The following is a 13627-nucleotide window of genomic DNA, read 5'->3' on the forward strand; positions in this document are numbered from 1 at the left end:
TAAGTACAAAATGTATGATCTGACATTTGCTGTAATTTTGATCTTATTAGAAAATGCCTGTTGGAGGATAAGTCATAACCTTATCTTTGAATATCACTTGATAAAATTGGGGTTATTCAGCCTGTAACTCTATATTACGCTCAAGCCTGTAGAGAAAACGTATTAAGCGACTGGTTTTTCAAACTCTGATATGTCTGCAGTCCTCTGGAGGTATTAAGCTGTATGTTTGCCAGCTAAGCTGATTTAATGACAAGATAATCAAATCTGTTGATGTTCTCTTTAAGAAGATTGAATACACATTGGAAAGAAACGTTTGGGAAAACTTAAGTGTGCTTGGAAAATCGTCCACACATGAAATGCATGAATAAGGTCATTCAATCTGATAAGGGAGGTTGAGATGTGGTAATACAACGCGAGGATAAATCTATTCATTTATGATGGAAGATAAAAATACATCAACATGGTTCAAATGTTAATTCCCTCTGGGTTTATATTGTATTGAGTACAAGTGGAGTCTTGTCAGTGCAGAAAAATATCGCAGACATATTGGCAGGCTGCCTACACCATAGATTCATACACGTGCATGCAGGCACGCACACACACACACTGACACAGCACGAGATTTACCTTTCGCCTGAGTTCACATCTGGCTTGGAGAACCCCTGTCAGATAGACAGTCAAATTGAGAGAGCAAACCCCTGAAATACGTTTGACCCAAACAACATCTGAGCAAGGTGAAGGCTTCTGCCAAGTCACGCAAAGTTAGTCTTAGCAGATAATTTGTAACATGCTCAAAATGTAAACACATTTCAGACTCAAGGCTGTGTATTCCCAGCAGGACGAGGGGAGGCTAAAGCCAAGGAGAATGAGAGAGAACTGTCACAGACGTGAAGCAACAGACTTCCGAGAAAAAAAGACACAATGCAGGCACGCCAGACACATAAATAATATTTACAAGGTGTTCCAAGACCTACAGATTTTGTTTAATAAATTGCTCCTGAAATCACAAATCCTTTTAATACTTTTTTAAAGCTTTTTTTTCTCTTTTTACAAAATGTGGGATTCCCATGCAATTTTCTTCATCTGTTCATCATTAGTTATCAAATAGCAAAATTATGAAACCAGCTGTAGTCTTTCCAGCAGCGACACACAGTTTCTTTTCAGTCAAAAATACTGCCTTGTAATGTCAGCACTGAACGTATGCCAGTAGATTGTTTAAACCGCATGTTTAAATAGTTTTTATTTTGCATTACTAATAATTACATATCGGCAATTGTTTACCAGATGCAGTCATAACTTAGGGTCAGATGTATAGGTTAATAATGATTTATATTAGCTGATAGAACATCAGTAGTGACCACGGCCTGCAATAGTTTTAAAGCACAGCAAAAGTACAATTTTCTGTCAATACTTGATCATTTCCTCTGATCAAAAAAGCAGCTAAAGAGCTACTGTGTAGTTTCATGGACCTCCTGGGATGAATAATGACTCAATGACAATAATGTACTTATTCATTGCAATGCTTTAAAACAGCAGTATTATATTTGCATTTGTGTGGAAACATGAAAACCACATGCGTGCCATATTACAAACAGCACGTGCAGATGAACGTCTGGTTGAGGCAAGTCTGACGCTGGCTGTGAATAACACCGCAGGGAAGGATGGACAGAGACAAGAAGAGAAGAGGTTGGATGAGAAAGAAAGGCAAGTGAAGCTAAACAGGGAGAGAGGCTGGGGAGTCTCGTGCGATGAGGAGAGGTGGTCTTGGGGCAGCGGGAGAAAGGGGAGGCCAGGAGGGGGAGGGGGAACACGCAGCTGAACTTGATACATTTCAGGGCTGTAAACCTTCATTTCCCCCGAGGAAATCTGTGGTTATGCAACGTGGGGAATTCTGTGTTTGCAGCCCTTTGTACGGAACCCCCCAGAACACCAGATCATTGTGAAAGAGGGTCGGGACCTCCAGCACACTTACCGCAACATCACACTTTACTTTAAAGTAAATTAAATGCACGCAGGAAGATGATAAATTCTGATCAAAAGATGGTGTTTATAATCACCTGCAACACTTAAGACTTGCAAGACTACTGACTTAGTCCACCATGACAACTGGCATTGCTGGCTTTCAAAGGCTATTTTAACTATGCTACATTGGCAAACCACCAACAGATAAAACAAATGCCTCAATTACAACACTACAGGAGCAAATAATAACTTATGGACAGATTTTACCCGATTAGTAGACCACAATTCTAAACATGCAGGTTGGACCCAAGTTAAAGCAATACAGTTCCAATGAAATGCTATGGTGTCTCTCATAGTTTTCAAATACAGCATTGATGACTTCTTGGTGTTGTGCCATATGGACATCGGAGTTTGTTTTCATCCCAACACCATATTTGTGAATATTGGAGTGAACTCCACAAGTATGGCCATATTTGGAGTCAAAAAAGACTGTTAGGGCTCGTGTGGTGGATCACATGGGACGAATGGTTTATTGTCAACACAGACAAAAATCTTATGCTAGAACAGATCCACACAGACAGCCTGAAATGCTGGATAGACATTTGTTAACATATTCTTGATTTTAAAAGTTTCTCAAACTCTGCAACTTTCTGCTTCAGTGTGTTTAAGCTCCACGTTTAATCATTGTTGTGCTATAATCATATTCACATAGATTCTGGCCATGTATTTGGACTACTGTCTATGTCCCAGTATAAGCACAGGAGGGGATTTGATTTATTGACCGAAGTATGTCCGACTCCGCTACAATAGGTGGCGATATGATCCCTGTCACCCTGTTAGTACTGGACCTTTTTCTATTTGACCTATTACGTCACAGACCAAACAGTCAATAAACAAGTTAGCTACAGTTAGCTAAACTTCACAGCTCTAATGTCATCCATCTTTATCAAATGGTCTACCCACTACTCACATCACATTTTCTAGATATTCTAGTTGGAAGAGCCAGGCAAAGCTCAAGGGTGAATACTTTTCAAATTTGTGCATGTATCCCACTTTTCGACATATTTGGAAAGTTAAGAAAGTTGTTTTGTATTAAACTTTGCCATAAATTGAGTTGAATCATGGTCATATAATCCTTATCTGTTCATGTCCCAGTTTTTATTTCCACTCTACGTCCACAGAACTGAGATGCTCCATTGTATCAAAAATGCAAAACCATGTTTCCTTTCCAAGTTTGGCAGTACCTTTCTCTCTAACACTGTCAACATCTTCAACATCTTGTACAAGAGGTGAATTACATTCACTCATTTTAACAAGTCTTATGTTATCTCGAGGGCCACATTTTGGAAATCAGAAAGAGTTCACAGCAAATGAGTCACACATGTCTTTACACTTGGTAAAGTAACACAACTCCGAACCTGTCATGAATCTGTCTGACTTTAAATCAGTCCTCCATGTTTACAGCCCTTTAGAGGGATTACTAAGTGTACTTGTTCCAGTAAGAAAAGACAAAAAACATTGTGTGCATTAGAGGTATTGCGCTTGAAGCAGACTATACAACATGGCATTGTCTTTTCAAAGCAGACACAAGATACATGAAACAAAATAACAATATTGAGAGCAGTAAGACCTCTTGTATTCTGACAAAGGCTATGCTAAGACTGCAGGCAAATCAGAATCTTTAAAATAGACTGCCCATTATTTGCAAGTGATCAGATCAATTGCTTATAATAGAGTTGCAGCATTATTCAGTGAAAATGGTACATCTTGGTATGAAAATTGGCGGTTATCATACCCTGTGCATTTGCTTATCTGCAGTGTTGGACGAGGGACCATATGGAGAATCTCACCTGTGACTGCATATCTTCTTCCCTACTTGACTGCCAGTCAGTCACATACATTCTGCTTTGACAGAAGGGTCTGTGTAACTGCAAACAATAATAGAAAAGATAATAATAATAGGGTAATGTTGTATACTGTGAAGCCATGGAACTCACTGAGATGGTTATTGCACTGTGAAAAACTTTCTATACAGTAATCTATAAGGTCAACAGGTGCATTACAGTAATGGTTAACTGAATTGGGATATACTCACAAAAAGGTCACACTGACACATTGTTCACCACACTGAAAAGACACATAGGATAAAGGGGCTATACTTCTTTTTTTTTTTAGAATTGCTGCAAATTGAGAGTAACGTTGGATGATTTTAAAATGCTGATATTTGCTATGTTTCATATATTGCATTAACATTGGTTTTTAAGTTGGCTACTTAGCTTGCTTATCTGGGCAACAAATGTGTTGTCAGCTCCACAATAGAGTTGGCACAACAGAGTTTGAGGCTCCCTTTGTCTTTCAGATGCTGAGAAAGTAAACCAAGTAGTGTTCAGTGGTTATTTCGGGGGCCTAGGAGTAATTCCTTGCAAATACACTGCCTGTTTTGAAAACTTAAAATCTCAGAAACTTTTGTATTAAAAGAGGAGTGCTGGCATTGGTTAGCAAATATTTCTAACCCTGCCGCTGCCTCATGGTTACTGGATTGGAAATACATTCTACTATATAAATAGCCCAGATAAAGACTATTGACAGCAGGATCTGTGGGTTATCCAAAGAAAAAGGGACACTTGTTGGAAGAACATGCTGTTATTGAGTATGTTCAGTGTCTTATGCTCTCTTTTATAGCATTTAAAGACGTATCCAGTTAAATAACAAATGAGGGATAGTTTGCAACACAAAGCCACTGTATCACGTATGATAAAAGCTTATGACTTAAGCATGCTGGATTTTCAGTTTGCTTTCACAAACATATTATGGATGCTTAGCAGGCTTAGAACTTGGCGTAAAATTCTTCCAAGCAAAAATCACTCTGGGTTTCAGGAGGTTATCCTGGCACACAACATAAATGCTCATTATCATATGTATGCACTAGTAGGAAGGTACACAAGTGCAAAAACACACTTTGAGTCTTACCATGAGCAGGGTTCCTCTCTTTAGATTCATCTCCAGCTGCTGTGGTGGGCCAAATTAAGTTCCTGTGTTGCCATGAAAGGAATTTGGGCTTCATGCCTGAAAAGCACATGATGCAACTGCTCAAAAACTCATATGTCAAATATGGAAAGTCTGTCAGTCTGGGAGGCATTACATGTATATGTTATCAATGTGTGGTGACCTGAGAAAGGCAAGGAAACCAAAAGGTTAGCCCAGTCATCTAGTCACTCCTTTGATTCAGGGAATGTTCAGTAAAATGCTATGCTGACTGCGTAGGCCGATAAGGCCTGGATGCACCTGAAAGACCTTATTTCAAATGTTTGATTTAATATTTTCATTGCTCTGACTGTTTTTAGTAACTGGCAACAACACAGAATACAGAGGAAAATAATGATTCAGTAACAGTTTTCTTGGAAATTTATCTGGACTGCTGTCATCAGTAAAACAAACATTCCTGAAATGAAGCTGTCATGCAGTTTGTTTTTTCATTCCTCTGCATTAGACTAAACAGAAAAAGAATTGAATTTTAATGATAAGACATGTCAGGAACAGTCAATCCATTCATATCTGATGCAGGCAGATGGATCTCAACCATGATATTGCTGTGTCTAGCTTTGTGACAGTTTAATGCCAAAGGCAACACAGAGCACGAAGACCAAAGGACAGCGCAAGGTATTATCAGAAAAATCCTAAATCCTGTCTAAAGCTAAATCTGCAAATTTAAAACATCCTGTGAAGTTTAAGAGAGCAAAATCATCTTGAACCTGTGCAGGAAGAACCGCCAGATGATGTTTTTAAGCAAGGCTTAAGGCTCCTAGATCCTGAATAACACAGCCTGCAGGGATGACAGGTAAGCTTGGTGTAAGAAATATGACAACTACTGAAAAACTACATTTCATTGCAATGATTCTAAAAGCAACCTGGCACGCAGCACACATTTGGCAGATTTCTGATTGTTTGGAATCTAATATCACAGACGGTGGAAGATCCCATTTGATACACATCTGTTTGCCATGCAGGTTTGCATGCGATTGTCTGTTTCATAAAAAGTGTGACAGCTCAGGTATCTCTGAAATCTGACATAAAACAATCTGTTTTACATCACATCAAGCACTTCTGGCTTTCAATGCAACAGATGCATATTAGGCCTAATATTTCATGCTAGTATTCTCTGAACTGACCTTTCAAGTTTTGATTGGCCACATTGGGGTGTTATCATCTGTGAACCTTGAATTTTGCTTAAGCATCAGCTTCTTTTAGAATGACTGGCTGCACAACGTCCCAGAAATTTTCACTGCTGTATAATCAAAACAAAGCATAATAGTTTGACTTCATTACCATTTTATTTCACTTAAGTAGTCATTTTCAATCATATCATTTCAATATCTGGAAAATCTGAGACATCCAGAGCAATTAAAGGTCTGATCCAGACTATAGTTAAAACATCCATTTAGAATTGTATCAACAGAACAGGAAATTAGATTATAAATAGTACATCATACTCTGAACTAGCAATTACATATGCATTTGTAATACTAAGTGTTAGATAATAGATAATATTCTTTATCAAATATCAGCACTGGTTTTCTCTGTGTTTTCTCTGACTAAAATTAAGACTGCAAAAGGATGACTGCACAATGCATTAATGTGACATTACCATCATTGTACATACAATAACTGTAAGGATTGGGATGCCCAGGAAATCTGCTATTCTCAACTCAAGTTAATCCTGATGTACTTTTTTGTGCCATTTTATGTACTCTGGTTAATCAAGAAACAGATTAAATAATAGTATTCATCACTCACAGACATATTTTCTGTGGGAGGGAAGTGTGTTTAGAGAATATAGATAGATAGATAGATAGATAGATAGATAGATAGATTTTTTTTGGCATTTTGCCTTCATTAGAAAGGAAAGATACTGTGAACAGTGGGGAGGGGGATGAAATGCAGCAAAGAGCCGCAAGCTAATTACATTTACATCTTTTTATTCAAATCATTTGAAAATAACGCATATTGCATATATGCTGATATTTTTTAATAGGGACAGATGACAAACTTTTTTTTAGTATTTTCGTGATATGTCCAAACCTGGAGTCATGCAGAAGTTAATGAAATGTGAATATTTTTCAAATTAATAATACAACACATAAATTATGTATATAAAGTAACCTGTTACACCAATCATCCCATATTTATTCCAGCACCTATTCTACTACTGTGTTACATTGTGAATACATCATACATTGTATATATTTATTTATTTCTATCTATAGATATTAAAATGTTTATGTTTACTTTGTTCAGCTTTGTCCTCCTTGTTTTTAGCTGTGTGAATATTTCTGTGTATGTACACTGAGAGCAACAAAAATCCAGAGTCAAATTCCTTTTATGTATATGTATACATGCTTGGCCATTTAAGCTGGTTCTGTTACATTTGTTGATGGGGAAAAACATATGAGTAGCATTAACCATAAAGCTAGCTACTTCCCTAAATGTTACAATAGGAAACTTAAACTGACAGAGTAAAACGTTCCCTGACGGTTAATTAGCCAATTGCAACTTTAACTAATGTCATTTAACTCAACATTGAACCTAGCTTAAACATCTTAGTATATTTACTAAGCTAACCACTAAGTCCTACGTTTACGTTAACAATTAACCTTTCGTTACTTTCCGTTAATTAACATTTAATTTATTTAGCTACCTAACTGTCCACAAGGTTCTTCCCGTTTGACATCGTTACTAACGTTACTTTACTCTACTCAACGCTACTTTACCTGTCCGCCACCAGCAGGTAACGTCACTGCCCAACAGCTCACGTTCGGAATTCGGTGCTTAGCAACGGCTAACTAACGAACGCACTCCTTCCTGTAGGCGAAACACTGTTTCCGGCGTAGAAGAAGACGTTCACGCTGATGCACATACTAAATACCGGTAAACACGTTTTTATCACGATTGACTAAAAAGTGGACAACGTATTGCTTGCAACCCGACTGAAACTACTACAACGTCTGTTTGGCTTTTTCTTCGGTAGCTAACCTTGCTAGTCACTAACATTTGGGTCTGCTAGTAGCAGATGCTACAGATGTTTAGCATGTCTGTAGGTTGCTAACAGAGGCTAGCTTCACTAGCTTGAATCAGGTGCTGTGCTATATTGTAACGTTATCTACAGCACTTAAGCAGGGGCTTATGTATTGTTATATACTGTATCGTTAGATCCAACTGAGCGAAAGAGAAGGGAGAGAAACCTAAGGCTTCACTGTTAATAGCACGGTAGGTACTTGTGTTTAGCTCACTTCCACTTCATTCATTAGCTCTCGCCCAGATGCGGTGGTATTAGCTAATGCTCCATATGCATCTAGTCTCGGGTAGCAAACGTTTTTCTATTGACTTTGTCTAATCGCAAAAGTCTTTTTAGCTGGTAGACTGACATAAATCTGGTTTAGGGCTCTGATGCAGAAAGTCCCTCCCTCTTCAGTTACTTCCTGTTTCTCAGCACTGATGTCTGTGACAAAATCAAATGGATGTCGGCTCATACTGTGTCAGTAATTGATCGTGAATGTTGATGCTTTCATGTTTAAATGTTTAAGGAATGAGTAAATGAGATGTCAGAACAGATCATTATTTGTTTTTGTGAATATAAGCAGAAAAAAACGAACAGTCAAATAAGGTCAGAACATTGCATGTCTTTTATTAATGATGATGATGAATCATGATAATAATAAAGTTTATACCAGGCAACCAAAATAAGAGAAGAGCTAAGTAAAAAAAAATGTTGATGACATGAAAATAAAACAAGGGAAAAGGACAGTTAATTTCAAATGAATAATGTCAGTACAATGATCAAAACAGCAACCATAATTAAGAAAATAAAATCAGAACCTAAAAAATGCTCATGATTATAATCCCACTATGCATACATACATATCAGTGGTGCAGTGGTCGTCGATTAGGTGGACGTACTTCAAAGTAGATAGGTTAGGTACTACTCTCCTATATTTTCTAATGGCTTTTGGCTGATAGTTGGGTATACTGTGAACAGCCAGAAAAAAATGGGTATACATCATACCTGCATGTATCCCCCATACATCACTGGTAAATATACACATGCACAGATATTTTTCAGTTAACATGAAATTACAAGACAGTCTCCTTTTTTAAAATGGATACTCAAAGGAGATACTGATTTACAAGTCTGAGTTTATTAGGTCTGCTCATTTCGGAGTTGAGATACCTGAACAGAAAGCTTGTGATATGAGACAAGATGTTGTGTGGGAATTTAGTTGGTGCACTGAATTGCAGTTTATCTTTATAGCCAAGAAAAGACAGCGTTCAAGCTACGTCATAGTATTACGATAAAAACTTGCACATTATCCAATCTCATCACATTATTAGTGTTATTTAATATACCCCATATCTTTTTGTCTGAAAAACACCTTCTGAATGACCTATTAGATAAAAAAAAACCACTCGCTTGTTTAATGGTTTTTCCACATTACTGTACTGCTCACTTAGTTATGTGGTTATGTAAATGTTGGATTATTTCTTTCTGGTAATATATGCATCGTTTGTTTTGTCATTCTTGGTCAGCTATGAATGTAGGGCCCGCATATTTCAGCACTGGCCTGTCAACATTAAAAGAGCAAGCATGAGCAGCCTGGATCAAGACCAGCGTCTCCATCCCAGTTGCCGTGACAAAACAACGGCCTCTAGTGATTCATCAGACACTCGTGAGCTTGCCAAGCAGCCTCTCCAAGATCTAAAATTGGCATCGCATGCAGTGCTGGAGAAGGCGCAGGAAAGGGGCAGGTTGAAATGCTCTAAATGTGGAGGATCAAGGATGTTCTTCTGCTACACATGCTGCTCATTACTGGGTGTCAGCCGGCAAGAAATCCCTTTAATCAAGGTCAGTAGAAGGTCAGGATTCTCTTGATTGTTCTTTTAAGAGAGGCCTTCAGCTACAGTATGGAGTTGCTGTAATAGTAGTATTCTAATGTGATGGAAAATGTTAAGTCATGTGTTTTGTTTAAGATCTATGAAATGTGTGGTTTAAATGTAACTCCTCCCTGTCTTCTGGATCAGACTGTACATATTGTATTTTGTGCTCAGCTTCCTGTGAAGATAGACATCATCAAACATCCCAATGAGACAGATGGCAAGAGCACTGCAATCCACGCAAAGATCCTCGCACCCAGTGATGTCACCATATACACTTACCCCTGCATACCTGACTATGAAAAGGACAAGGTTAGCTGTTTTCTGTCATGATATATTGGAGTTTATTTAGGATATACTATGCCGGATTTTCCTAAAAAAAACAAACAATGGATATACTCATACAGAAGTAATCCCTCTCAGTCATAACTAATGACCCGGTAGATGTGTGTGGCAGTGTATTTTTCTGCACAGACTGCTCTCTGTCTGTATTTTTTAATTTTCCTCTTTTACTTACACTTTCCCCGGCGAACGTCTTTACAAACAGTAACCGACAATCCTGTGTATTGTACATTTAACTTGCACCTTTGGGTGTCATTATGAGGCTTTATTCTATATGGCTGCAACCGGTGATTATTGTCATTATTGGCCTATTGTTTTCCAGATTAATTGATTGTTAAGTCTCTAGAATTGAAAGAGACCGGATATAAAGAAAACTGCCCATTACAGTTTCCTGAAGCTCAGAATAAAATTTTCGAATGTCTTGTTGTGTCTGCTCAACAGCCCACAACCTAAAGATATTCAGTTTTACAATAATATAATATAAAGTAAGGCAACACAGAGGTGCAGTGGTTAGCATTGTCACTTCACAGCAAAGGGGTTTGAACCCAGGGGTGAGGAGCCCTTTTGTGCGGAGTTTGCATGTTCTCTCATTGCCCGTAGGTGTGAATGTGAGCATGAATGGTTGTCTGTCTATGTGTCAGCCCTGTGGTACTCTGGCGACCTGTCCAGGGTGTACCCTGCCTCTCACCCAGTGTCAGCTGGGATAGGCTCCAGCCCCCCTGTAACCCCCAACAGGATAAGCAGTTATGGAAAATGAATGAATAATACAAAGCAAGAGGTTTTGATTCATACTGTACCGTACATACTTCTAGAGATGAAAAGGTTACAGATTTTACGATAAACTGTGGTAAAATTCCTTACGGTTAGTATTATTGTTTCTTTTTCTACTGTGCTTTGAAAAACATCCAGCATCAACCAAATTAAGCGACAGTCTCCCCGACGCATGTCCACGTGGAGCTTTCTTTCATGTTAATGCACATATGGTTTGTACACGTTTACATAAGGTACTGGCTTTGTTATTATATTAATGTTTATGCCAACAAAAAGTGCATCAAGCTGCTCGTATTATTTGCGGTTTTTCGATCTAAAACTTGGTGAAATGATTTCAGTGTGTGTATCAGTACCTTATGAACTGATCAGCACATTTTAAACATTACAGCAATACTGCTGATAACCCTGATAATTTTGGTCACCATAATTATGAGAGGACATTTTCATATCATCTCTACTGTTTTCAGATTTAGAGGACCCAGCCAGGGGCTGCATTTTCATATTTCATGCTGGAAAAGTTTGAATTTCATAGCACTAATTGTATTAAACATAATCTGATACTGTAATTTGACTTGACTTACAGAATCACAGTGGCTTTGGTGCACAAACCTTGTGTGTTTATTGTATTTGACAGTTTCCAACTTTGAATTTTTGCCTCTTGCTTTCTAATTTAGCCAAATGAATCATCTTGTGTTTTCAATTTTTTAACTTTATTTGGCTCCTATCAAACTGTATTCCTCTCTTCAAGTGCTTTCTAAAGTTAGCTATATATAAATCATCACATTGTAGAAACAACATGCTCTATCTTAGAAACATATTTTTCACACTCAAGTCTTGGTTTGTATGATGTTGTTCCAGTCTGAATTGGATATCTCTCTGCTTTCTCCAGGTGGTGTTGGTGTTCCCGGGGCCAGGGGCTGTCTCAGTACATGACATGATGCAGTGTTTACATGACATGACTGATAGCAGGTCACATGACTTCTCTCATGAACCCTGTGTAAAGAGGCTGAAAAGTGAGAAAGATCAATTGGCCACACACGCTGCACAGGACCCGGAGTCAGGGACCCCAGATGAAGCAAAGGGCTTGGAGTCAAGGGCGTATCCCCTACAGAGGGTGGTCTTCATTGACAGCACATGGAACCAGACCAACAAGATCAGCACAGACGAGAGACTGCAAGGTAATCATGAAAGATTGCATTTGTGCAGCTTTTCAAAGAGCTCTGACTGCTGGTGATTATTAGGGGCGAAAGCACTTCACCCACAATGTGTTTAACATGATCTCACTCTGTGCTCTTGTGCGCACTCTGACTGACATGTGCTCTCCTGCAGATTTGCTCCGGGTAGAGCTGAAGACGAGGAAAACGTGTTTCTGGCGCCGTCAGAAGGGCAAACCAGACACCTACCTAGCTACAATCGAGGCTATTTATTATTTCCTCAAGGACTTTCACGAGCAATGCCTCGCTCAGGAGTACAGCGGAGAATATGATAACCTGCTCTTCTTCTACTCCTACCTGCACTCAGTTGTCAACAAAGCTAAGACTGATGCTGGAAAATGCTGAGAGGAAAAACTGAAATCAGCTATGAGAGACAGTGTGATCGATTTTATTTTTTGGCTGAGTGATATTTTATTTTGTAAGGGATACTGGGACATCTATTTGTAAGATGTAAATTTTGGATGAATATGCAATAAAACATGAGGCATGACACTCGCCAGACATGAATGAGGTGTGTTTGATACATGAGTAAATACAAGACATATAACTCTGAAATAAAAATCCAACAGTTTTAACACAGACTGGACAGTAGCAATCTATCAACCAAAAACACACAAAACAGTTAATTGGGGTATTTTAAAATCACATGGAAAACAGCGTTACCTTGTCTTTTTTTTCTTTTTGGAAATTATTCAGATTTAATCAGAAAAGAAATGGCGTTTTGTGAATTTTGGTGTGACCCTGAGAATTAATCTTAATTCTTAGAAGTAAGTCTTTTCGGGCATTTTATTTTTGATCTTCCCGCTTTAATCCATTTTAGTTGTGGTATGATTCATCTATTTAAATCTTTAAGGAAGACTTCACCTCTCATGATCATTTGGATATCTATTACTCACCCCATGTTACATTGAATTTGTGAAGAAAACTGTTTTTCTTGCATGCCTCCAGTGAATGAAGAATCCAAAAACATTTAATTAATTCAAGTCATAGGGCTCCAACAGCAAAACTACCAAAATATCCATTTATAAACTCCCACACAACTTGTGTTGTATAAAACAAGTCTCATTTATCCAGTTGTATGCTCAGTCAGTACTTCCCAAGTAAACTGTAACTATAAAATGAAAGGATGCTTTGCTGCCTCAGAACCTGGTGTAGGAGAAAAAAAATAAATTATTCACTGGGCTGACTGCTGGTGACTTTTAAGGTGGAATGTTAACTTGTAATGTTACTCAATGCATGAGTTGACGACATGAATCAATCAACACACCTTAAATTTCACTGTGACAACTTTGGCCATCACTTTAGTTTTTATATGACATACACGTAATGAGTGGAACTTAAAGCGTTTATATATATATATATATATTAATTTTGGCCAGATTATGTGAACTGCATATAATCTAATCCTCACT

General features: G+C 38.1%; 1 protein-coding gene across 2 annotated transcripts; it reads left to right on the top strand.

The window, feature by feature from the left end:
- The first annotated feature begins 7818 nt into the window (after positions 1-7818).
- On the top strand, positions 7819-12722 carry dtwd1 (DTW domain containing 1). Of its 2 annotated transcripts, none has more exons than XM_050057356.1 (5): positions 7819-8226; positions 9544-9859; positions 10063-10200; positions 11891-12179; positions 12331-12722. In XM_050057356.1, exons 2-5 carry the CDS (start codon positions 9602-9604, stop codon positions 12558-12560), a joined length of 915 nt encoding a protein of 304 aa, XP_049913313.1. In that variant the 5' UTR covers positions 7819-8226; positions 9544-9601; the 3' UTR covers positions 12561-12722. The 2 variants fall into 2 exon arrangements, with proteins under 2 accessions (XP_049913313.1, XP_049913350.1); XM_050057393.1 differs by having other exon boundaries at positions 7841-7887.
- Positions 12723-13627: the final 905 nt, after the last annotated feature.

Source organism: Epinephelus moara, chromosome 1 (genome assembly GCF_006386435.1).
Source record: "Epinephelus moara isolate mb chromosome 1, YSFRI_EMoa_1.0, whole genome shotgun sequence".
Lineage (NCBI taxonomy): Eukaryota > Metazoa > Chordata > Actinopteri > Perciformes > Serranidae > Epinephelus > Epinephelus moara.

What these genes read in the sequence shown, in the direction of transcription:
- dtwd1 (XM_050057356.1), top strand. Translation starts at nt 9,602, where the DNA reads ATGAGCAGCCTGGATCAAGACCAGCGTCTCCATCCCAGTTGCCGTGAC. An exon ending in AAGAAATCCCTTTAATCAAG is followed by an intron (nt 9,860 to 10,062) that starts GTCAGTAGAAGG and finishes TTTTGTGCTCAG; the next exon opens with CTTCCTGTGAAGATAGACAT. An exon ending in CACAGACGAGAGACTGCAAG is followed by an intron (nt 12,180 to 12,330) that starts GTAATCATGAAA and finishes GCTCTCCTGCAG; the next exon opens with ATTTGCTCCGGGTAGAGCTG.